The sequence below is a fragment of the Pseudophryne corroboree genome, chromosome 5, assembly GCF_028390025.1.
Source record: "Pseudophryne corroboree isolate aPseCor3 chromosome 5, aPseCor3.hap2, whole genome shotgun sequence".
Lineage (NCBI taxonomy): Eukaryota > Metazoa > Chordata > Amphibia > Anura > Myobatrachidae > Pseudophryne > Pseudophryne corroboree.
In genome coordinates this window covers 813,121,038-813,146,567 of record NC_086448.1, presented here as the reverse complement: position 1 = coordinate 813,146,567, position 25,530 = coordinate 813,121,038, and the positions used below count along the sequence as shown (strand labels likewise).

General features: G+C 44.4%; 1 protein-coding gene across 1 annotated transcript in view; it reads right to left on the bottom strand.

Moving 5' to 3' along the window:
- The window catches only part of CSMD3 (CUB and Sushi multiple domains 3), a 1,529,921-nt gene that overhangs the window by 549,018 nt on the left and 955,373 nt on the right, over positions 1-25,530 (bottom strand). The window contains exon 32 of the mRNA XM_063924487.1: positions 17,916-18,032. Coding sequence (XP_063780557.1) covers positions 17,916-18,032 — 117 coding nt within the window. The remainder of the gene's footprint in view (positions 1-17,915; positions 18,033-25,530) is intronic.

The following is a 25,530-nucleotide window of genomic DNA, read 5'->3' as shown; positions in this document are numbered from 1 at the left end:
CAATAACCAATCAAACCAATTTGCAAGTACTCGCCCCGACCAGGGTCTGCTCTCCATGTACTGCATGCTACATGTACAGATCTGGTGAGGCTGAAGGAAAGGGGGTGAGGCTGAGAGACAAAAGGTGGGGGTGAGACTGAGAGAGACACAATGTGGGGGTGAGACTGGGAGACACAGGAGTGGGGTGAGGCAGAGACACAAGACAGGGGGTTGAAGCTGACAAGGGGTTGAGGTTGAGAGGCATAGGGTGGGGAATGAGTCTGAAAGACAATGAGGGGGAATGAGGATGAGAGACATATGGGGGGGGGGGTATGAGGCTATGAGACACAGACCCCTGGACCCTTGTGGCTCTCGATGGTTCTGCAGGTAGGGGACCTGTACTGCTGCTGCTGCCAAATAGAGGTACAGAGATAAGGAGGCACACACACAGCAGGCACAGCCTGGTGGGTGGTGCTGACAAGAGGGGAGGGCCCCCTGCCTTAAGGGGCCCTGAGTCCCCTTAAGGCTTAATCTTTTCTTGTTTAGACACAGCAGTGGGTCAGAAAAGCCATAATTGGCTGCCTCCTGCAGATTTAGCATAATGTCATACATCAGCTGTGTACAAAGGCACAGGGGTTATACTACAACATCCACCTCTTAATCAACCCCTTAATCTATGGTACATTATGTGACAAAAACATCAAAGAATCTCAAAATGAATCCATGGCTATGGAGGATTATTCAGTGCAATAAACTCCACTTTCACCATAAACTACTTGTGACATTTACATTTCCAAATATAACAAGGCTCTGACCCAATATTACAGTGTTTGGCCACATTTTTTTTCTGGGGAAAAGAGTCCTAAATTATGCATGGACTTTAGAAGCCTATGCTTAGCAACCATCAATGTTCACGACTCGATGGAAGTGCTTTGTCCATTTAATTGCAGGTATTCAATAGTTGCCAGCCATCAGGTGCAGGTTTATGATGTCCATCTGATGGCTAGCTGGTGTCCGCAGCTCAACTCAGCTCTGAATGCTTCAGTGAGTACTAACAGCAAAACCATTGATGATTGCCATGCGAGGGCTAGTACCAATTGCATTGCTGGAGTTGATGTAAGAAGCCTGGCAACCATTCAGTGCCAGGCTACCAATGTCCATCCCTAGCCTTAAGCTGGTCATGCACCTAAAGATTTCTCAACAGATCTGGCTGGTTGGAATGAAAACCTGGTAATGGATGAGAGCAAATGACAATTGACCATTTGCTCCCAAACACTGGAAAACAGACAAAAATGGTCAATCGGACAAATTGGTTATACCAATTTGTCCGATTGACCATTTTTGTTGGTTAAACCAATTTGTCCGATTGATCGTTTTTGTCTGTTTTCCAGTGTTTGGGAGCAAATGGTAAACTGTCATTTGCTCTCATCCATTACCAGGTTTTCATTCCAACCAGCCAGATCTGATGAGAAATCTTTAGGTGTATGGGCAGCATTAGACTAGCAAAAAACAGTTGTTTAATTTGGAAGTAGGGCTTTTTCCTATTTAAAATCTGCACAACCGGCAAGAGCAGTGGTCACGTTTATCCACAGTTGTTGATGTTTAGCCTGCCCCCCATGTCAGGGGGCGGCCCTGTGGAAGGTATGGTGGCATGGCGCAGCAAGGTGGATGGTGCACCAAATTGTGTTACCGCAGCCGTGCCCCCCACTACACTGCTATGAGGGGGGGGGGCACTTAATGACGCAGATTTCATCATCTAGCCACCCGGGCCGCTCACTTCAAAGAAGTTTTTATTATTACGGTAAAGCAGTTTTCCTTCCCTGCCGTAGTAAAATATTAGTTTGGGGGGCAGGGCACTGGCATAACTAGGGCATGTGCAAGGGGGTGTCGACCACAGCCAGGTGTCATCCTCACAAGTGGTGACGCCAAGATGCTAGCCCCTCCGTAGTGAGCCAGAGCCAGGTGCTGCAGTGTGACATCATTGTGCAGTGTCCGTCTCCTGTCACTGAGGATGAGCCAGCAGTCTCCCGGAATGATGGGCCGGATTAATAAAAATAGGGGCAAGCCATGATGACACACCCTCCCCTCCAGGCAATGTCCACTTCCCTGGATGCCACGTTCTGTGGTTTTGTTAACTTGTGATGACTGAAGATTTTCTACTGCTGCCATAAGGGTCAGTAAGAGAACTCCATTCCACCAATACATCTTCATAAATAGACCTCTCAATTTTGGAAGAACTATATTGTACATAAGGGGAATATGTAATAACCTGTGAGCTATAGGCAGCTGTGGGATTTTTTGCAATTTAGCCTGCAGATTTAAAGCAGCAATATTATAAAAGCAAAAACAACCTGGTTTTGCTTTTTAAAATGATTGCCCCTTTAAAGCTACAGACTAAACTCGCAGCTGCCTGCACCTCACACGTTATTACGTTCACCCCAAGGAGTTGATTATAAATGTTTTACTGTACATCAAAGAGGTTTGTTAACTTGTTCCATTCTTTTAAATCAGCACCTAACAGTAACAACAAATACCCTACGTGAGAAAACATATTCCTCTCTTACGCTCATTGGAACTGCACCTATAAACTGAGATGTGACACATTTTATCATCATCAGTGTGTACGTCTGTGCTATGAATAAATGCAGCACATTCAGTCCCTCCGTAGCAATATTTAGCTGTGTGACATATGAATAGTATTTTGCAATCTGGCCACCGGCACATCAGAAACCATTTGTGCCGTTGTTTCAAACATTTGCATAGAAAACATGACTTGGAGTCATTTCTGGGCTCTCCAGTGTAACAATAAAATGCCTGTAACGCTCGCAATGTCTGCTCCTGTTGTCGCCACCTGTGACATAGAATTCTGCAAAGACAACAACAGCCACATTAACGTCCTTACCATTACTAACTGCTGGAGTTTGCGGTTATTCCAATTAGCATCTGTATTTGTTTCCTCCAAAATTCAGATTTTTGTTATCTAATTTTCATCTGTGCTCTTCTGCATCATTAAAGCGGTACAATGTTTAAATAATATTGCGCGCTTTCAGCGGAACATGTTTTTATACTCTGTACAAGCGCCTGTAAATATGATTCAATATACTAACTGCTACAGTAGCGTTAAGTCCTTTCCCTGCAGGGTTAGTGGTATTGTGAGGTCAGAAGAGGCTAATGCAGCAGATATGAGCATCTACAGAATATAGGACAGTGGTTTCCAAACTTTTTTGAATCACGGCGCCCTAGAATATCAGAATTTTTTTCACGGCACCCCCAGGCCAAAAATTTCTTATTGAGAAATTTAGAAAGAAATATTACATTAAGTAGATCGCGTTTATATGTCATCCTTAGGGTCAGTTGTGGGGTGAGGGACAAGATTTGCTTCTGTTTGGCCACATATTTTATGACTGGCAGCCACCAGCACTGGTTTTGCCTATTATATTGACCATTAATAATTTGAATTGGTCCTGGACCACCAACCCGAGACACCCCAGAAAGTGTCCCGAGGTACCCCAGGGAGCCAAGGCACACAGTTTGGGAACCTCTGATATAGGACATTACTAGTGCTCACAGGCTATAGTGCCACTGCCATGTTCCAAGGTGTCCTATAGGAGATGGGGTGTGGATCGTTGGGTCGACAGTAACTAGGTCGACAGTCATTAGGTCGACCACTATTGGTCGACACCTGAAATAGGTCATTAGGTCGACATGGAATAGGTCAACATGAAATAAGGTCGACATTAAAAAAAACAACTGATGTTGTTTTCTTCATAAAGTGACCGGGAACCCTAATTAGTGCACTGTGGGGGTTGATTGTAGATCTGCTAAATTTAGCACATCTCCGATCATTCACTTTGACATGCAGGGGGAAACCCTGCACGGGACTAGTCCGCCCCACATGACAGGCCCTACACCTCCCCCCAAAAAAAAGTACAAAAGCACCGCACATCGGCGATGCTTTTGTACTTGACAAGCAGCTCCCTACCTGTGCAGCTCCTGCACAGCTCCTGCGCGCTAGCAGGGAGCTACTTGTTGCATCCTGGGTCTCAGCAGCTGCGTGTCATGTCACGCAGCCACCGCGGCCCGCCCCCCACACTTTCCGGACGCACATGCAAAGTTCAGACCTGATCACCCGCTGTGCAAAAACGCACAGCAGCGATCAGGTCTGAATTAGCCCCTGTGTCCCTCATGTGGCTTCGGGCAAGGTGCCTCGCTCCACTACCGCTGCTTTCAGCACAGGTTGCTATTCCCAGTCATAGTCCACGTGTATCGTAAATTATGAAAAAGTTTAAAAAATTAAAAAGTTTGAAAAACTCATGTTGACCTTTTTATGTGTTGACCTTTGCCACGTCAAGCTAGTGACCATGACGACCTAATGACCACGTTGACCTAATGCATGTTGACCAATAGTGGTCCACCTAATGAGTGTCGACCCAAGCGATGTCGACCTAAAGACCGGAAACCCAGAGATCTACATTCAGGAGGTCTACAGTCATTAGGGCGACCCCATATGGTCGGCTGGAAAAATGTCAACATGGACATAAGGTTAACATGAACAAAAGGTTGATGTGTGAAAGGTCGATACTGAAGAAGGTCGACAGGTACAAAATTTCGACAGGGTCAAAAGGTCAACAAGGCAATGGTCAAGACAAAAATGGTCAACACACCTTTTTTTTGCATTTCTGGGGTTAGTGTGGACAGTTTTTTAATCTGGGACCACCATCTATTGAGATGCATTCCCTCACGGGTTCAGTTCACTCGCCACGATTCAGGCATGGTGTCTCGCTCCGCTTCACTGGCCACAAGGCTACTAAAGGTTATGATTTGTGACATGGATAGTCACGGAAGGAAAAAGTCTAAAAACATAACACCCCAAAAAAAAAACATGTGTCGACCATAGGTGTGTCAACCATTGTCGTGTTGACCACAGGAACCTGTTGACCCTTTGAACATGTCGAACTTTACAGTGTTGACCTTTCATATATCGACCTTTTGTCCATGTCAACCTTTTGTCCGTGTCGACCATATGGGGTCAACCTAATGTATGTTGACCTCTAGTCTGCATCCCCAGGTTCCACTATGATTCACTTGGTCATTTGGCACCTAGCACAGTGTAGGACAGAAGCAGGAGAAATGCAGGGAAATTATTGGATCTGATCACATATACGGTATAGTTTCTGTATTTGTAAAGAAATCCAGTTTTGGATGTTCTTCAAATGTAGGGCCTGATTGAGAGCTGTACGTAAACCCAATGGTTTACGAAAACTCTGGCGCATGAGCAGGATCTGTGCTGCGCATGTGCCAATCTCTGTTCTCTGTGCTCAATTGCAGTGCCCACGTAGCCGCAGCATGTCAGCCATTTGGGTGGGGGGTGGAGCAAGGTCAGTGCCGGAAGCCCGACACAGATTTTCTGGCACTGACAGAGGAGTTCCATCGTCAATTCTGAGTAAGCTTAGTTGGGCCTGTGCCCTTTACTCAAGCATAAGTTTAGGAAAATATCTATATTTTGGGTAATCTTTAACTTTTTAATGAAACATAATTTCAAGCAAAATATTGACTGTGCAAATTGACCATATAAGGGAATTGTGCGTTACTTATAATAATACAGTAACAATAAACGTTTATCAAAAAGTCAAATCATAGGGCCTAATTCAGTAAGGATTGCAAATTATGCTAATTTGCAGAATTTGCAATCCTTCTGAATGCATGCTTACCATCGCCCCCCCCCCCCCCTCCCTCGATCAAGCAGAAGTTGTGATCGCTTCACAATTTCTGCTTGATAGTAGAAATTAAGGTTGCCTCCTGAGGGCACAGCTTAGCTGCGCCTGCAGGAGGCCCTCCGCCATCTTTCTGATCGCGGCGGTTGCGTGTGACGTCACGCCTGCATCTTTTTTGTAATTCTTGCGGTTGGATCGTGTTCTGCGATCCAACCTGAATTAGGCCCATAGAATGGAAACAAATGAATCCCGTCAGCAACCTGGGCTTCATTACATTACTTTTACTTCTACCTGTTGATAGAACAAATTCAGTTGGACAAATAATGCTGACACACATCTGATAACGAGATCTTCTATATACAGAACAGCCACCTATTCTAGAATACACATGTTGAAGGATTTAATGTATCTATGAAAACAAGAATACAGCAATTTGGCACAGTTAGCTTACGCACACTCCGCCAACTTCCTAATGGGTCCCGGCGGATGACACATTTTGACATTTGTTATAGTAACATCTGTATGATAAATGTCTCTGTGTTTCAGCACTAGCAAAAAATGTAAAAACGTTGCTGCATATTTTAAGACTTAATGTTGACATTGTAAAATCGGGCACTTTGGAAGTATTTAGTGCGTGACACAATGTCTCCGTTCAGCCTTTTATCATGTCACGGGCGAAAATCCCTCAAAACTTGTAGAATTTGCCATAAACAAAGCATCGTACCCAGTGATATGGAAATGTATGGACGGCAGCTGTAGAATACGCCTCCGGCTTTCTATGTTTTATTCACTGTATCATATTATCATATTCTCTAATTACTTTATTGTAAAATGAGTTTCTGAAATAATATACACACGTCCATTCTGTGTCTCTTTAGCACATGTGCACTTGTAAAGGAGAAGTTCATTTTTGTGGTGTTTTTTGGCGGCGTGGGGTGGGGATGAGGGAACACACAAAGTTGACACATACACCTCGTTCTACCTTTTCTTATAAGTTATATACACTCTCGAGCAACATGTAACCAAATAGTACTACTTCTAGTCTTGGGCCTCTCCTCCCTGGTGCAGAGAGGGGCAGGACTGTGTACTAAATACCCAGGCTTTCTGGAGGGGCCCGGGTCTGCTGCCACCAGTATGCTCCCCTCCCCAAGTATATTTACCTTCATCCAGGAAGTGAGTGCCTCGACCAGTGACATCTTGGGAAGATGGTGCCGCACATTGAGAGTAAAGAAAAGTCTTTGCTCTCTAGTGGATATGCGCAATCTTCCCAAATATCATTAGGAAGATGGTGTCAGCTGAAGAGGAGGGAATCTCTTCCTGAAGCAAGCAAGGTAGGAAGCGGTTGCCCTCCCCTGCGCCCACTCTGCCTCCCCCTGGTGCCCCCCATGGGTAGCGCAGCAATTGTTTTTTTAATGTAGTTTCTTTTTAGGGAGTGTGGGAATGCCCCCTTTTAGGCCATGCCCCCCATGCCAGTACTGGGGCCCGGTGTGACTTTCTATGGCCCTGCTTGTCCTTTTCATAACCAGATTACTGTACACTGTCACATCATATGGCCAACATTATATGGTTTAAACTAACATAATAAGCTGTTCATATTAGTGATTCAGAACCATGGTGGTCATTCCGAGTTGATTGCTAGCTGCATTCGCTCGCTGTGCAGCGATGAGGCAAAAAAAATGGCACTTCTGAGCATGCGGCGCAATAAGCTCGCGCAACGTAATATTACAATGAACTATGTAGTTTCCCACAGGGTCTAGCAAAGCTTTTCAGTCGCACTGCTGACCGCAGAATGATTGACATGAAATGGGCGTTTCTGGGTGCAACTGACCGTTTTCAGGGAGTGTTCAGAAAAACGCAGGCGTGCCAGGAAAAACGCAGGGCGTGTTTGTGACGTCAAAACAGGAACTGAATAGTCTGAAGTGATCGCAAGCGCTGAGTAGGTTTAGAGCTACTCTGAAACTGCACAAAAAAACTTCGCCGCCGCTCTGCGATCCTTTCGTTCGTTCTTCTTCTAAGCTAAAATACACTCCCAGTGGGCGGCAGCATAGCGATTGCACGGTTGCTAAAAACTGCTAGCGAGCGATCAACTCGGAATGACCACCATATCTGAAGTTACTTATGATTCCACATGGCTGTAGTCCAAGGAGGGACTTTTAGCGGTATTTTCATAAAGTTGCAGAAGCAATACTGGCAAAAGATGCACACACGGATGCCACAGCCCATACTGTGTCCATAGCCACACAAAACATTGAAATATATCAATATATATTTATATATATCAATATATCAATATATATATATATATATATATATATTAGTGAGAAATACCAGTTACCCATTAAGAGGCCAGAAAACAAAACAACTGGCTGCTTACAGATAAAATGGATATTATTCAAGCATTAAGCTCACCAGGATTCAGGGCCACCACCAGGAAGGGACTGCAGGGACTAGAGTCCTGGGCCCGGACAGAGAGGGGAGCCCATTCCTGGCTCCTGGCACTGAAGAGCTGCACCAGGCTGCGCAACAAAAGCAGGCCGATGCCCAAGGAGGACTTAAATAAGACTTCCCTGTGGATCAGCCCTATATGTGACATTACAATATGTGACATCACATGGGATGGATCGTTGCAGCAGAATCTTTTTTTTATTTTTCATGGGGGGGCTGCTATTCTGTCAGTTTCAGGCCCCGGTGTTTCTGATGGCAGCCCTGCCAGGATACATTGTATGTGCTGTGGTTACCGTGAAAGAAGGAATACATATGGTCACAAGTACAGTAGTTAGAGCTAGGAAAAAGTCAATTTACACAAGCATACCTTTCATGAGTTCCATTATAAAGCAATTGGTATTTAAAAGAAACCATATCAAATAATAACTAGTAAGTATTAATATTACAAGTTGGAAGGCATCACAGGAATGAAATTGTATAAACCATTCAGGGATGGTCACAGGTCTCAGCTGTAGCTGACTGAAATAAACAGCGCATTGCACATGATTGATGCTGTACGCTGAGAATGCCAAGCAGAAGCCATCATGGATAAAAAGTAAACTTGGCAATTAATTTGCCCATGAGCAATGTTGTTCCGGTACATGTCCCTATTTGTCAATGTTGGATAACAGCAAAGTACAATTCCTCTAATTCTGTTGAAGGTAGGAATAATACACATATTTTACAAAGTTTATTAAAAAAATGTAGCAGTCTCTGGTTTGCTGGTCTTAGCACAATTCCGGAAATATAACTGATAGATTTAGATCGCAATTAAAGTAGTTTTAAGGCAACAGCCTGGTTTCGCCTTCAAATGATTTGACACATTGGGGGAGATTCAAATGTCTGAAAAGTCGGTTTCAAACATTTGAATCTCCCCCATTGGGTGGTATTCAAATTATATATCACGCCCAATCTCCTTTATAAAGTGATCCCCGTTATCGTGCATATCGCGCCCATAGTAATCAGGTTTAGCTGCATAAAGGGTTGGGGGTAGCGAGCTGAAACGATTATACCACACCCATCAGCAGAAACAGAACGGGTGTGGAAAGGGGTGAAAATAATTGAATACCGCCCTTTAAATCTAAAGGCAGTATCCCTGGAATCTTGCCAGTACAGGTGGAGCCTCGCTCATCTAGCCTTCTCTGCAGCGCCTAGGTGCACCAAGGTTTATTAGCATAAGCCTTCATCTATTGTTCTCAGCTGCAATACAATACAGAGAACAATACAGCAGGGGATTAAGTCCAACTGGCCAGTCTCAGTTAATCCTATTAAAGGGATAGATGACAAGGCTACATCTGTACTTGCAATTGGAACCTATTACATTTAGCAGAAGCGTCACCGGATGTAGTGACACCCGGTGCGCACCCTTGCTATGCCTCGTAGCAAAAGGGGGTGTGACCACAAAGAAAGGGGCATGACCTCCTGGGTCATCACTCTGGGGGCGTGCCCAGCATCTCCGGAGATGCAGGGCTTTACTGGGCTGCCCCAGGAGACTGTCTGCAGTGCTGGCGGCTCCTCTTCTATGACAGGAACCGGGTGCTGTAGCAGAATTTCAAACTGCAGCACCTGGATTCTGTCATTGCAGAGGAGCCCACAGATTGGGGTCACCCCTGCTAGGCATCACACCTGGGCCGCTACCCCCGCACCCGGCTTGTGACGCCACTGCATTTAGACCTGTGTTTCAACTAATGTCAGTGCTTCTCACATCGTGGGTGTAATGTAGAGTGCTGGCTGTAGTTGAGCCCCAGATCTGTGTGCAAATTGCTTCATTAAAAAGCTGCAATGGAGAGCATGCAAAGCAACAAATATATTAGGATTAGGGATGGCCATCGACCATCAATGATTCAAAATCATTTATGGTCTATGCCCAATGATAAATACTTTTGACATCGATGGAGAAGATTTTGTTTCCTGGAACAGAACTCTGCCCCCCGACAACTGCCAAGCCCTGCCCCCAAGCTGTGATTGGCCCGCAGTCCCTTGAATAGAAAAGCATTGAGGATCAATGGTGGGTGAAAACATCAATGTTCACTTGCAGATGAATTTATACCATCGATGTTAGCCATTAATAGCACCATTGATAGTTACCCCACTGACGAGCATCCCTATTTAAAATACATGCCAGTCAGCAACAAAGTAGCACATACGTTGGGTTTATACCAGGAATGTGTAACATACGTTTATGATCCCTGGGCACCTTTTTTTTTTTTTAATGCAACATACACAGTTAATATTAGTCACAAATAAAATGTAAAACCTCATTTAATTAAGAAGAAACAATTAATATATGTCTGATCAACAATGAAATCATCAATCAGTGTCAGCGGGCATTTGCAAGCAGCCAATCACAATTAGTTCACAAGGGCTGGCAATCACCCACATAATCACCCGCCATGTGCACTTGCCTGTATCTTTTTCCTTCATGACAAATCATTTTGCAAACATCGAGAGGTACAAAATGTATAAAGTGAGAGAAAAAAATCACGATACATTTTTATTTTATTTGTGAGAGTCTTCCACAGGCGTGCACACAGGATTGTGCAGAGTGTGCAGCGCCAACCCGAAACTGTGTACTGGGGGCAGTGATGACTGTGGGTGCCCTAACCCCATACTGCCACCTCATCAGCCGGCTTCCTGGAAGAGGTGAGTTGCACGAGATAGGAGGCATGGATGTTAGATCCAACTATTTAAGGGTGTGCCGGATATAGCCACTCCCCTAGATAATTATGCCCCAGTAATTATCTAGGGGAGTGGCTATATCCGGCACACCCCTAAATAGTTGGATCTAACCTTACGTAAAACTGTGTAGCCACCTAGGGCCAGGCTAAAACACTGGCTGAGTATTATAACTGTAGAGCACAGTGGGTCATTGATTGAGCAGCTTGACATTTCTTTAATTCAAGGATTTCCTTCCCCTGGTCTTATTCGGTGGACCTTAAATTGTTACATATATTTGACTGCAAATAGATCAATTAACTAACATGATTATTAGATACAAATGTACCGTAGTCAGTGGGGGGCATAACAATACCCACTTTGCTGTGCAGATACCAGTGGGCATGGCTAGAAATTTGTGTGGTTATGCCTCCCCTGCACTCCAGGGGCACATTCAGAACCAGATACTGTATGTGGGTTGTACAAAAGAAATGTTGGTACAATTGCAGAATATTAGGTTATAAATGAAAAAAAAAATGAAATAAAACTGAAACAAATGAAAATCAAAACAGACGATTAAGAGTTTCTTTAACTCACTGGAAGTGTGTTGTGCTGCTTATTTTTTCCTAAATATCATTATTTCATTATTCCAAATGATTTTCGAACAACAAATCTTAATAGTCACAGTGTTATAAAACAGCCCTGAAAAGTCAAGTGAGCACACACAGGACCAATCTGCTGCTGGATTGGTGAGTCAACTGACAGGATCAATATTCCGAGTCCTAAATGTTGGTTTCCTGGGTGGAGCATGTGGAGCACTCTTAGATTTAGCGAGGCCTGAAAGTTCAGTTGATAGATGACTTCAAACACAGGCGGTAATTCAGACCTGATCGCTAGCTAGCAGTTTTTTGCAGCGCTGCGATCAGATAGTCGCCGCCTATAGGGGAGAGTATTTTAGCTGTGCAAGTGTGCGAACGCATGTGCAGCCAGGGCTGTCTTAACAGCAGTGTAGGCCCCTGGGCACAGCAATACACTGGGCCCCCTACCCATCCTCCAGTGGTAGGGTTGGGGGGTGCTATCAGTGGCAGCTTTGATTTCCCGCGGGCGGTAGGGGGTGTTCTATCTTCCGCTCAGCATGTAGGATCTGGAGCAGTAATTTCTGCTAATTACTCCTTTACTGCACAGATGGGGCTAAACTGTAGAAGGTGGCATTGGACTAACTAAAAGGGCCCTGGTACATGATTTCCAGGGTGGTAGGGGGTGTTTATTACACTGGGGAGGGATGTATAATGGAGTGGGCTTAATATTCATAATTTTCTGGTGGGAGGACAGCTTGCTTGACTGCAGATATCTCAAGTTCCTGAAAATATATTTTTTAGCTTTGAATGGGATAAAAAACTAGAGTCACAACTTTCAGAAGCTTCTGGGGACTTGGGGATCAGAGTTCAGGAGCCAGAGCAATCCACCAACGAAAATCTAAAACTGCATACCAGGCGTGTGGAGCTGGAGCAGGGACCAGCTGCTGGAAGGCTGATATCCCTGGTTCTGGGCATAGTAGGGACAAGCTGCCAGTGTCCACCAAAAGGGGAGAGTCGCAGCTTTTGGAATATACCCTCATAAAAACTCTAAATCAGATAGAACCCAAGATATCTGGCTGGGAAGAGCAATTAACAGGCTTGGATGGGGACCACTGCTTTCAACTCGGATATCTCCGGTTCCCCAGGGCCGATTTTCACAAATCTCGTACCCCTGGAAAGAGGGGAACCTCAGCTATCAGCCTAGAGCCCTTAAATTCCTGGGGCCCTTGGGCAAGTGCCCATTGAGCCCATACGAAAAGACGGCCCTGTGTGCAGCCAAGCAGTACAAAAAGATCTTTTGCAGTTTCTGAGTTGCCCAGGACTTACTCAGTCGCTGTGATCACTTCAGCCTGTCCAGGACCGGAATTGACGTCAGACACCCGCCCTGCAAATGCTTGGACACGTCTGCATTTTTCCAAACACTCCCAGAAAATGGTCAGTTGACACCCACAAACGCCTTCTTTCTGTCAATCTTTTTGCGATCGGCTGTACGAATGGATTCTTTGTAAAACCCATTGCACAGCAACGATACGCTTTGTACCGGAGTGATACGCCTGCGCATTGCAGTGAATATGCATGCGCAGTTCTGACCAGATAGCAGCGCAGTGAAAAAAGCTAGCGTGCAGTCAGGTCTGAATTACCTCCATAGAAAGTTAGTGGTCATCTCCCAACTCCACTTCCTACCCTTACCAATAAAGATCCTATTGGGCATTTGGGTACACATTTGTTGCTATATATTATCTTTGATAATGCTTTTAGTGGTTGACAAGTTTTGGGATCTAACCACAATGAAACATGTTAAGAAAACCACTCTACTTGGACACTCTGGACACATTTTGGGGGTCATTCCGAGTTGTTCGCTCGTTATTTTTTTCTCGCAACGGAGCGAATAGTCGCTAATGCGCATGCGCAATGTCCGCAATGCGACTGCGCCAAGTAAATTTGCTATGAAGTTAGGTATTTTACTCACGGCATTACGAGGTTTTTTCTTCGTTCTGGTGATCGTAATGTGATTGACAGGAAGTGGGTGTTTCTGGGCGGAAACTGGCCGTTTTATGGGTGTGTGCGAAAAAACGCTACCCTTTCTGGGAAAAACGCGGGAGTGGCTGGAGAAACGGAGGAGTGTCTGGGCGAACGCTGGGTGTGTTTGTGACGTCAAACCAGGAACGACAAGCACTGAACTGATCGCAGATGCCGAGTAAGTCTGGAGCTACTCAGAAACTGCTAAGAAGTGTCTATTCGCAATTCTGCTAATCTTTCGTTCGCAATTTTGATAAGCTAAGATTCACTCCCAGTAGGCGGCGGCTTAGCGTGTGCAAAGCTGCTAAAAGCAGCTTGCGAGCGAACAACTCGGAATGACCCCCTTTGACCCTTCTCCACATATCCTGACCAGATTATTGTATTTGCATCTTCTAGCTCCACTAACTGGATTGCAAGGCCCTCTTGCATCTGGATGGTCATTATCTGGTAATGTTAAGCTGGTTTGATCTCCAACATTGCTGGTTATTAATCCGGACAATCTACAACACACTGTGTACACACGGTGAGATAAATCTGTAAGATTTTGACTATATAGTTAGTGCACATCTCAAGGTGTTAGGCAGCTTGCGATACAGATTCGATCCCGATGCGCACTCCTGTGGGGTCGGTATCGTAAGGCTAGATAGACTGTGCAGGCAAGTCAATCTTGACTATCTAGTGTACTATCTAGTACTAAGTATAGTCAAAATCGTACATAGACAAAATCGAAAGTACAGATAGTCAAAATCTGTACTATCTGGGCTCTGGGGGAGTTCAAGGGAAATCGCATAGTCAAAATTGGGAATAGCAAGGATTCATCGTGTGTACACACCTTATAAGGGTATGGGTCGTTGGGTCGACACAACTTAGGTCGACAGTCATCAGGTCGAAGATTATTGGTCAACATGCATTAGGTCGACAGGGTCACTAGGTCGACATGGTCATTAGGTCGACATGTACTAAGTTGACAGGTCAAAATATCGACGTGAGTTTTTTTTACTTTTTTGGGGGGTATATTCAACTGAAGTCAGATCCATTCCAACATTCATTTATCAGAATGGATTCGAGAATGGCTATTCAATGTCATCTCAATTCAACTTACTTTAAAAAAAATTGAATTGAGATGCGGGAACTGAGATGGAGGAGAGCCGCGGGCAGACGGGGGAGAGCAGCGCTGCAGCAGCGGCTATAGCAGCATAGCCGAAGGATGTGTCACAGCCGCCGCTTACGACAGCGTCCACCCAGCTCCAGCAGGTCTCACTCTTTGGAGCTGGGTGGACGCTGCCGTGAGCGGCTGCTGTGACACATCCTCCAGCTACGCTGCTATAACCGCTGCTGTAGCGCTGCTCTCACCCGTCTCCCCGCGACTCTCCCCCGTCTCCCCGCTGGTCTCCCCCCTCTCCTCCTCTCGGCTCCTTCATCTCAATCCAACTGTTTTTAAAATCGAAAAGGTGGCCAAAATCGCCGATCCACGTGCTTTTTGACAAGTCGAATTCCTCAACTTGTTGAATAATTTTGGGTTATATTGAATAGGTCGGAACCCCATACCAACCTAAAAAAGTTGAAAACTGCCGTCTTTATGACAGATGGCAGCTTTCGACTTCATTTGAATATACCCCTTGGTGTTGTTTTCTTCGTAAAGTGACTGGGTACCTCAATTAGTGCACCGTGTCCCCTCGCATGGCTCGTTTCGCTTGCCATGCTTTGGGCAAGGTGCCTCGCTCCACTACTGCTGCGCTCGGCACAGGTTACCATTCCCAAATGTAGTCCATGTGGATCGTAAAGTATGAAAAAGTCTAAAAAGTGAAAACAATTGTGAAATACTCATGTCAACCTTTTGACCTGTCGACCTAATGCATAGACCCATAGTGGTCGACCTAATGACTGTCGACCTAAGTGGTGTCGACCTAATGACCGTATTCCCCCTCAAGGCTATTGTTTCTATTGTGATAAGTTCTTTATTGACTTTCATGCCTATGGTCTTCTCTGAGGGGTATTCATTTCATTAGCTTTTTTTTTTAATCTATTTAGCAATTTAGTATTGCTAACACAACCATAAAAATATAAATTATTCCTAATTCAGAATTTTTTTACCTTTATTGTTTTTATTGCTTAACCCAGTGGTTCCCAAACTGTGTGCCTAGGCACCCTGGGGTGCCTCAGGACACTAGCAGGGGTGCCTTGGATTAGTGGTCCAGGACCAATTCAAACTATTTTTGGTCAAAGTAATAGACAAAACCAGTGCTTGTGGCTGCTAACTATAAAATATGAGGACAAACAGAAGCAAATATTGTCTCGCAACAAACTAAAGAAACTAAGGATGACAAATAAACATAATTTACTTATTGTTTTCTAAAATTCTCGTTGAAACTTTTGGCCAAGGTGTGCCGTGAAAAAATTCTGATACTCTAAGGTGCCATGATTAAAAAAAGTTTGGGAACCACTGGATTAACCATTGTTTATTGCTATCATACTGCTTCCTGGATCGCGCCCCCTGCAGGCAATGCACATGTGTGGACATTGCCTGGCGCAAGCATCACCCGGGCTGAAAGAGGGATCCGTAAGTTCCCTCTCCAGGAATAGCAGCCCATAGATAATGCCATCTGTAGATAAGAGTTGCCTATAAGTTTCAAACTCCAGAATGCCAAAAATTACTGGAGCTTGGATAATTCCATCTTCACAGAAAAGCCTATGGGGGCTGCATTTATAAATAAAAATGGGGGAACTATTGCAGATATCCTATAGGAAAGCTATTCAGGTCCTGATTCTGCATTGAGAATAAAGCAAGAAAGAGAAGTAACTTTGCACCTGCTGCACTACAGGTAGAGCAGATTAATGTGCAGAGAGATTTCAAGTTGAGAGGGACATGTCCAAATTGTTATCTTAATGGCAGTGAAAACATAAAGTTGTCCAGTATTTGTGGGCTACATGCAAAAGCAGCCAGTATTCATCCCACATGCAAACAAATTGATGTACAGTATTTGCCCCTGTTGCATTGTAGCATGGTTTCTCCAGGTGCACAATTACTTGTTCTTTCTTCTATTCCTAATTGAGAATCAGGCTCTCAGTTTTCGAAGAGCAATCCATTTGTATCTCATTCACATGTTTCCGCACTTACAGTGCGCATGTGTGACCTACCTAAGGTAAAATGATGAATAGACCCAAGCGGTAACTAATATATAGTGCCTGGCCATGCTTGGCCAGTTGAAAACTAAAACAGCATGACCACACCGCATATTATGATGAATTGGCCACATTGAATTACAGAGAGAAGAAATATAGATCACACGAAATATGTAGTCATCTTACAGGGATGTCTGTTCATTTATATATATATATATATATATATATATTCACAAATTTGCCCTTATCTTCCGCTATTTGAACAGCAGCACCTCCAAAACAATCCTCCTGTTAGTAAGGATTCAAGCCGCATATCACCACCAAATGAATCGGAATGAATAGTAAAAGTGGGGGTTGTGAAGAGCAATACCCCACTTTTATTATCTTCTGTTCTGACAAAATTATGTTCAAAATTATATGTATGTAAAAAAGGGTTTGCTGGTCTATTTGTGTTGAATTAAGCACATTTTTTATTAAAACATTTTTGGAGATAAATTGACTTTCTGTACAAAATGCTGGTCTAATAGAAAGTAATTAAGTGCCCTCCGTTTCATTTGGTGGTGATATATATTTATATATAATTAAAGAAGCATCTTGAGCTGTATCGATGAGTGATAAAACTCGTTGGGGCGGATGTATTAACCTGGAGACCAGCCAATCAGCTCCAATATGCAAATTAACAGTTTGGAGCTGACTGGTTGGTGCGTTTATCACCTTGCACTTATCACTGGTTTATCACTTCCTTATGCCTTCTTCAGGTTAATACATCTGCCCCATTGTGAATTATAAAACTGGATGCATATGATAAATGGTGCTCCAGCCAATCAGCTCCTAAGTGTCATGTATTCAGCTCCTAACTGTCATGTGTTTGAAAAATAACAGTTGGCAGCTGATTGGCTTAGGCACCATTTCTCATACGCAACTAGTTTAATCATTCACAACAAGTTTACCACTCATTGATAAATGGACCCCTATGTTTTTTAGACAAGCCATTAAAGGTTTCATAGCTTCATTAGATAGCTGTCATAGCTGGATATGGCGGTGACGAAATAAAACAAAATAGTAGGGGTCACTGGAGATATCCCTGATTTCCCAGAGTAGCGCCGAATGGTACAATTTCTGCCCTAAAATCTCTTAAGTGTTAACATGGTATATTAAGTATCGAACTGCACAACCAAGTACATACTGTAATATAGCCACAATGCAGTGTTTCAAACACAATGATTGTAGTGTTCTGAGAGAAAACTCACATTATATACTGAAAATGTATTTGGCGGTTCACTTTAAAGGCATAAACCGGGATAAGCTTTTTTTTCGAAGCTAATGATCTTATGAGGAAACTTTTAGGATGTCATTTACTCACCAAACTCCTTGGGTACAGCAACTGAAAAAACACAGTTATGCCCCACACTGTAGTTTTTGGGATAGTTAGGCGACAAGACGGTACCCTCTGAGCCAGTAGAGCGACTTCCACATGGTGCTGGAAAATAATGGAAAATAATCTTATAACAGGAACCTTTGAGACCAGTGCATAGGGAGATGCATTCACATGGAATGGGGGGCAAGGAGGGACAGCGGAGATGGAAATTGGTGGCCACTAATTCAGAAGCCTCACATCATTGCAACACAATTTTATTTTGGGTGCATTTATGTTGGAATATTCTGTATTTAATACAACAACTAAAATGGGAACATCATTAACCACAATGGTTGGGCACACTGGACAATACTTTATGGGGTGGGTACTGCCCCATATGTGTGTGTAGTTTGCATGTTATTTCTGTGTTAGTGTGGGCATCCTCCGGGCACTATGGCTTGTTTTTCCAACACTCTAGAAACATACCGGTAGGTGAATTGGCTGTTGGATAAATGTGTATATGCTTATGTGGTAAAGAATATAAAATGCAAGCACCACTGGCCAGGGCTGATGTGAAATATTCTCTGTACAGTGCAGCATAATTGGTGGCCTTATACTGTGCTTATAATGGGTTGGGTATAGGTTACCGGTGGCCGGGATGCCAGCAGTCAGCATCCACAGAATGCCGGCGGGGGTCGGGGGGCTTGGGGGGCAGTGCTGCGTAGCTCCTTGCGGGCTCGGAGGTGAGCTGTGCTCGCTACAGGTTCTATTCCCACTCTATGGGTGTCGTGGACACCCAGGAGTGGGAATAGTCCCTGTTAGTTGGCATGCCGACTGTCGGGATTGAGAGCCGGCAGGATGTCGAAATCGGTATTGTGACCACCGGTCACATGACTACATCCCATAAATAACCCATAATAATAATAATGTAAGTAGAGTACTGTATTTCTGATTTTGTGAAAATGTTCTGTTACCTGAAGCCAGGAGGTAAGTTGTGTGGAAGTGCTACACAGGGAGAGGGTGACAGCTTACCATAAATGGGATGTTGGAAATTCGACAATATAAAGTATTGTATTGTAATGGGAAACTGGTAAAGAAGATCATCACCCAACTTGCAGACTTCTCTAGCTTTCCGTTAAAGTGTCTCTTGACACAATAAATCTTGTCCTTTGATAAATTCCTCCAATGCAATGGTGGACCTTTGTGCTTCTGCCTGGACCCCAAAATAGAAACTTCTAGTAAAGCAGAACCTTTGCTACCAAAAATATATGGATTCTGATTGACAGGCAAATGGCCAAGGTAGGATGGGTGAGTAGGGCCATGTGACTGGCAGGGATAGGAGGGACCTGGCAACTTCTCACCACCAAACAAGTCTAGATCTTCCACAGCTCCAAGGAATGTCTGACAGTGGTGCTCACTTTCTAACTGTTTTGTGATAGCTTTAGTTGGTGTCAGCCATATGGCTTAGGCATCAAACATCAAAGAAGAAAAGAAGAGGCCTGCTTTTTCAAATGCACCACGAATATACCCCCAATGGAGACCCAGCATTGTACTACAGAGCTAAAGTTTCTGTGATATCTTACCTGGTCTCCCTTTCTCTGAGCTGTTTAAATTAAATCTCCATTGAGTCACACTGTCAAAAATATGGAGGAGCTATTCAATTACTGACCTGTAATCACCCTAGAGAGGTGCAAAGAGAAATAAATATTAACTGCTGTTGTGGGGCTGCTTTTGGAGTGATTGCAGATCAGTAATTGAATAGCCCCAGGCACTTTACCTGGGAGACACAATTTGTGGCTAATAATTCTGCCAAATAGTGTCCTGTTTACAAAGGGAGCGGATACAGGTCCTTATAAAGAATTATCACCCCTTTGAGCTGTGATTTACAGCATGACTGGGAATTAGCTTTGCAAACCATAAATCAAAGTAGGTAGTAATTGCATTTTTTTTGTTCTTTCAATACATCATGCACAATTGTGATAATAACGGCCCTGATTCAGGGATGATTGCAGCTACTATGTGAAAATATGCTAATGTAGCTGCCGCCTGGAAATGAATTAGCCTTGACATGTACGCAGTGCGACTTAAACGCATGCGCAGATTGCTGATAATCGCTCAGTTGCAAAAACATCGGCACATCGTACATCTCCGAATCAGACACTATGGGGGCTATACAGAGTTGATCTCGCAAATGGGCAATTTTCAGGACATTGTACAAACGCTGCGGCCACAGTGCGCCTGTATGGCCAATCATTATTCGATTGCACCCTGGAAGGATTTACAGGTGGCAGGCATCTGGAGGCGACGAGGAAGCATTGGGGGGAGGACAGCAGGAAACGCAGGCATGTCATGGCCATTTTTTGGGCTGGCCAATGATGTCGCCTGTGTTTCCTGTGATCGGAAACATGGCGGCGGTGCCCTTGCCTACACAGCCATGCTGCGTAGGCAGGGGCCAAACTCTTTTTGAGGTTTTGGCAATGCGATCACAATTGATTTGCAATTGCAGTGCGGGGTGGTTCCGCCCTGTGCTGGGCGGCCCCCAGCGTGAGATTTTGGTGATCCCAGATTTTGCTAAAATAGCAAAATCAGCGACCAACTCTGAATAACCCCCAATGTCCATTTAATTAATTTATCATCTCTAAACTAAGCTGAGAAAGTTACTTTGAATATGTATATCACTTAAAGTATTTATGAATTGTTCAATTAATATTAATCTTAAATGGTCCTTTGCGTGTGTACGTGAATTAGTAATGTGTCCTTCTTATCTTGGTCCTACTCCGCAGATGTGATGAATGCTATATTAAATCCTCAGGAAAACACTGAGCACATAAAGATATTAGAGTAACAAACTGAGCTACGTTTCTAAGTGACACATTTGGAGTGTACAGCAGTGAGATAAGTTAATTACGGCTTCAGATCTCCGTATGGCGCCTTACCTCTCGGGAGGCATTCGCAGCAATTTAGCACTGTGGAGTTTATCAGCAAATCTGATTTTTCTGCTTGCGATTTGTTTGTGAGAGGTTTATATCCTGCAGACAATAATCTCCGTATTGCTAACTTCTCGTCTTTGTGGCTAAATCTACTTTATTCTTTGTTTTCATGCAAATTTAGTTACAAAGCGTGAGACTCTAGGTACAGTAAATAGTTTTTAGCGAAGCAAAGATACGAAACAGCTTGGTTGCAGATATATGCTAATCTCCCTGAGTTTGAGTCATCAGTCTCTGTTACATAGACAGAATTGGAGAATACGTACAGTAGAGCTACTATGGTGGAATTAAGACAAATACAATAAAATTAGGGACATGATGTATCTTATTTAAAGTGAAACAATATAAAATGGTAAACAGTACTCTATAATATATCTGAGATATAAGGCCTGATTTGCCCGGCGATGTCAGACACAGTGGGGCAATGTTTTTTGCCTGCACTTTGTACGTACAAAAGCTGCAGTTCAGATTTAGACGCATGGTAGTAGAAATATGGGGGCGTTCCAGGACAGTGTGTGGGAGGTAATGGGCGTGGCTATAAAGATGGTATGCGGTCAGCATATCGCTCGTCGAGATCCCGGCTGTCACAATACCGACACCAGGATCCCGACTGGGGCACCATACCGCCACCGGTATACCGGCGAGGTAGGTGATTACCCCTCTATGGGTGTCCATGAAACCCATAAAGGAAGAATAGAACCTGTGGCGAGCATAGCTCGCCATCGAGCCCGCAGCGTGGCAAGCACAGCGAGCCCGCAAGGGGCTTTTCGTTGTGTTTGCCCCTCTGCCGGTATTCCAGCGTTCGGGATTCCGATGTCGGTATACTGACCTTCGGCATCCCGTAAGGTGGGATACCATACTGATCACATAAAGACGCACAGAGATGTTGCGTCTTATGGGAGTATCGGAGGCATGTCACAGGCGTGTCCAGCGGTTCCATACAAAGGCACAGAACTGCATACACAGGAGGCATAGGTGCTGAAACAGAGAGGCGCCAGTCAAAAGTACTGGGTTGCAGGGCACAATGCGGCCACCATCTACAGCCAATACAGGCAGTGTCAGGATGGCGATAGTACCCTTCCTGTCTGCTCCATCACCTGCCTACCCACAGCCCTTCTCCACCTGCCTCCAGGGCTCTACCCCCCCTACACCCAGTTTCAGGCCCTACAGTGTGTGACTAGTTACTGTGGGCTGGACCCTGCACCCTTCTCACCTCCCACTTCATATGTTCATCACCTCTTCCCCTCACCTACTCTTTGTCCTTCTCTTTACCTCCCATCACCCCTTGACCTCACCCCACTTCCAACCATGTTCCGCTTCAAAAGTTCCCTGTAAAGCCTCATTACTTTCCATGCACAGCCTCAGCCAGGGTGTTAGCTATGAGTGGGTCCTGTCTCTTCGTCTTCTACATACAGATGAAGCCGCCCTCATCTGAGGTGGTTCCATCGCAAACAAGCACTCCCGGTATAACTAGGTGGTCCATCCGCCTAGTCACGCCGGGGGTGCACAGAGACGCTCCCATTCAGAGCGTCTCTGTCCGGGCGTGCGGATGGAGACGCTCTCCATTCAACTGAACGGGGACGCTTTTGGCGCTAGGCGTGCCTAGTCACTCACACGTTAGAGTTATGTTTTGGTGGTATATTTATTATACACATTTTGTGGGAAGTCATACCCTTAAAATGTACAGTATGTATCCCTTAAAGTATTACAGTACATGGGTTCTGCAGCAGATACTGTATCAAAGATATGTGCTGCATCTTCCCTGTTTCCTATCGCAATAGCGATGAAGTTAGCCATTGTAGTCTGTGGGCTACATAACACAATTTACTGGGAGAGGGATTGTCTGGATCCCTCCCTGGATACAGCCACTGGTGCATGCGCTGTCTAATTACGGGTGTAGTATGGTATGCCGGAGGCCGGGCTCCCGGCGACCAGCATACCGGCGCCGGGAGCCCGACCGCCGGCATACCGACAGTGTGGCGAGCATAAAGGAGCCCATTGCAGGCTCGCTGCGGGCATGGTGGTGCACTACTCGTGCCACGCTATTTATTCTCCCTCCAGGGGGGTCGTGGACCCCCACGAGGGAGAATAGCTGTCGGTATGCTGGGTGTCAGGATCCCGGCGCCGTTATACTGTGCGCCGGGATCCCGACATTCGGCATACTGAAGACCACCCCTAATTACCACCTGGATGTGATTTTTAAGATATTTTGGCAGAAATTAAGTTCTTATTGCCCAAGTAGCAATAATAATAAGTTCTATTTATCGAGTGTAAACCTCAATAAACAGTAAGTGGGCCACTTAATGTCATATTTTTCTTTTAATACATTATTATCTACATTCCCCATCGTGTCTTCTATGCTGTTTTTACATAAATGTGTGCGTATATTGTTTGTGTGTATAGATAGATAAATAGATAGATAGATAGATAGATAGATAGATAGATCGATCGATCGATCGATCGAGCGATCGATCGATCGATCAGTGTGGTGGGTAAGTCCAGCTGCCTCTGAGGGGTAACATTCAGTGAAATAGACGCACCAAAATTAAATTATTTGTTGGCCTTCCCCAACCAAAAAGGTTGTGGCACCCCTGATAGGAGGCCATACTCAGACGAAGAAATTGCACCTGCTATAGGATATCAATTGTTGATGGTTGTAGGGTGTACAGCATGAACAGATGCTAAAAGTGGGCATCCCAGTCCCTACACATTCAGCCGTACAGATCTAACATAATGCAGGCAGATGCTGTTTCTAGTCTTCCCAGGAGCATGCATATGCATCCTGACATTTCAAAGGGTACATTTTTATTAGACTTTCAAATACAAATTACCATCAACACAGCCTATTATACGTATCTACAAGTAACATGAATCACTAAAGAACATACTGGTGGCACTTACTGAACAGAACATTAATTACAATTGCATCAGCTCAGCTCAAGCTCCTTTCCACTGACACATCAAGTGCTGCCCTTCTCTGTCAGTGTATATACCGGCTTCCTATTATTCACAGGGTCGAGTCTGAAATCCGTGTCTTCACCTACAAAGCTTATAGGGATCTCGCAACTCCTAACATCGCCTCCCCAATTTCCCCCTATTACAACCACCTCTGCATATTACATTTGTCTATCATCTTCCTTGATCACCTCCCCGATACATCTCTTCTCTTTGTAACTCTTTTCCTCATCCCACAAGACACTCGCCAGTCTCCATGCCTTTATACAGTATGTCTGTTAAATAATGGATTGCTGGCACTTATATTGCTACTGCAAAAATGTCAATATCAAAATTGGGAAAAGGAGTACAGTACATCTACCTCCTCCGGAAACTTCAGTGACAACAAATTTTGCCAGTTGCAGTATAGTATTGTTCTGGTTAGACTAACTGTAAAAATAGGAAAGACTATGTATTTTTTTCATTATTTTGTTTTTCTCAAAAAATAGTATGAATCCAAGTATGCTACCAAAATGTACAACCCCCAGAAAATAAAAAAAAATAAAAAAAAAATTCTCTGTTCTACACTACTTCTCCTTGTTATCTGCTCCTTTTTGTTTTCTTCATTCCTTCCCTCCCTCCCCCTCTCATGATTATACTGCCAGGCTAACTGTCAGGTATCACTAAGTTACTGGCCCTACTCAACCAACTCCTGCAATGCCCTTTCCCCACTGGTCTACTATGGGCCACAATAGAGTTAAATTGAAGATTCAGTCCTATGATGCCAAAGGTCTCAACTTGCCTAAAAAGTGGTACCAAAACTTCTGTTCATGCTGACAAAATTTAGTATAGGAATTACTTCTATCCCACTCTATACAAGCAATGTCGAGGGAGTGCCTTTACACCATTTTTCTGTAATTCCACCTTGTGTAGTGATATATAACTTATAAGGTCAGGCCCAGGCACCTCCACTTGGTTCAAGAGTCTGTTATTGGCTCAGTCACCTGGTCAGACCATGCTCCAGTCTTCTGTGTTTTAGATGGCTCCAGTTCCATGACTAGACATACAGTAGGTCTTGACGCTTTAGCAAATTGATGTTGCAAGACTTGGAATGGAAAGCTCAGCTGGAGAACCAGTCAGATAACTACATATCCAATAACAATACCCTTGTTATATCCAAAGTACCCTTATGGGAAGCACATATATGTGTGATCTCTGGTAGACATGTCCAGTTAGGCTTTGTGCTTGAGAAATGTCACTGGGCGTAGATCCAGACTCTTTTGATCAGTCTGTCCATTTGTCTCTCTACTTATCTATCTAACTAAAGGACCAATTCAGACCTGATTCCTAGGCTGCGTTTTTTCACAGCCTGCGTTCAGATCTGAACTGCGCATGCACAGCGACGGACCGCAGCAACGGGGATAGCCGGCCAGCGATGCGATGGTGCGAAAATTCCAAACACAACGGAGATCACAAGGAGATTGACAGGAAGAGGGCGTTTGTGTTAGGTTCCTGGTGCTCAGAACAATGGAGATGTTATGAAGTGAGTTCAGAGCACCAGGACGTAATACTGGATTTCGTGAAATGGAACGGGAATAGCCCCTGGCACCCTACCTCCGTTGTTTTACTCGTGTTGTCAATTCACGCTTGCAGGACTATGGTTTCTTGGGCCCATGGCAGCCGCGTTTGAAGGGCGGATT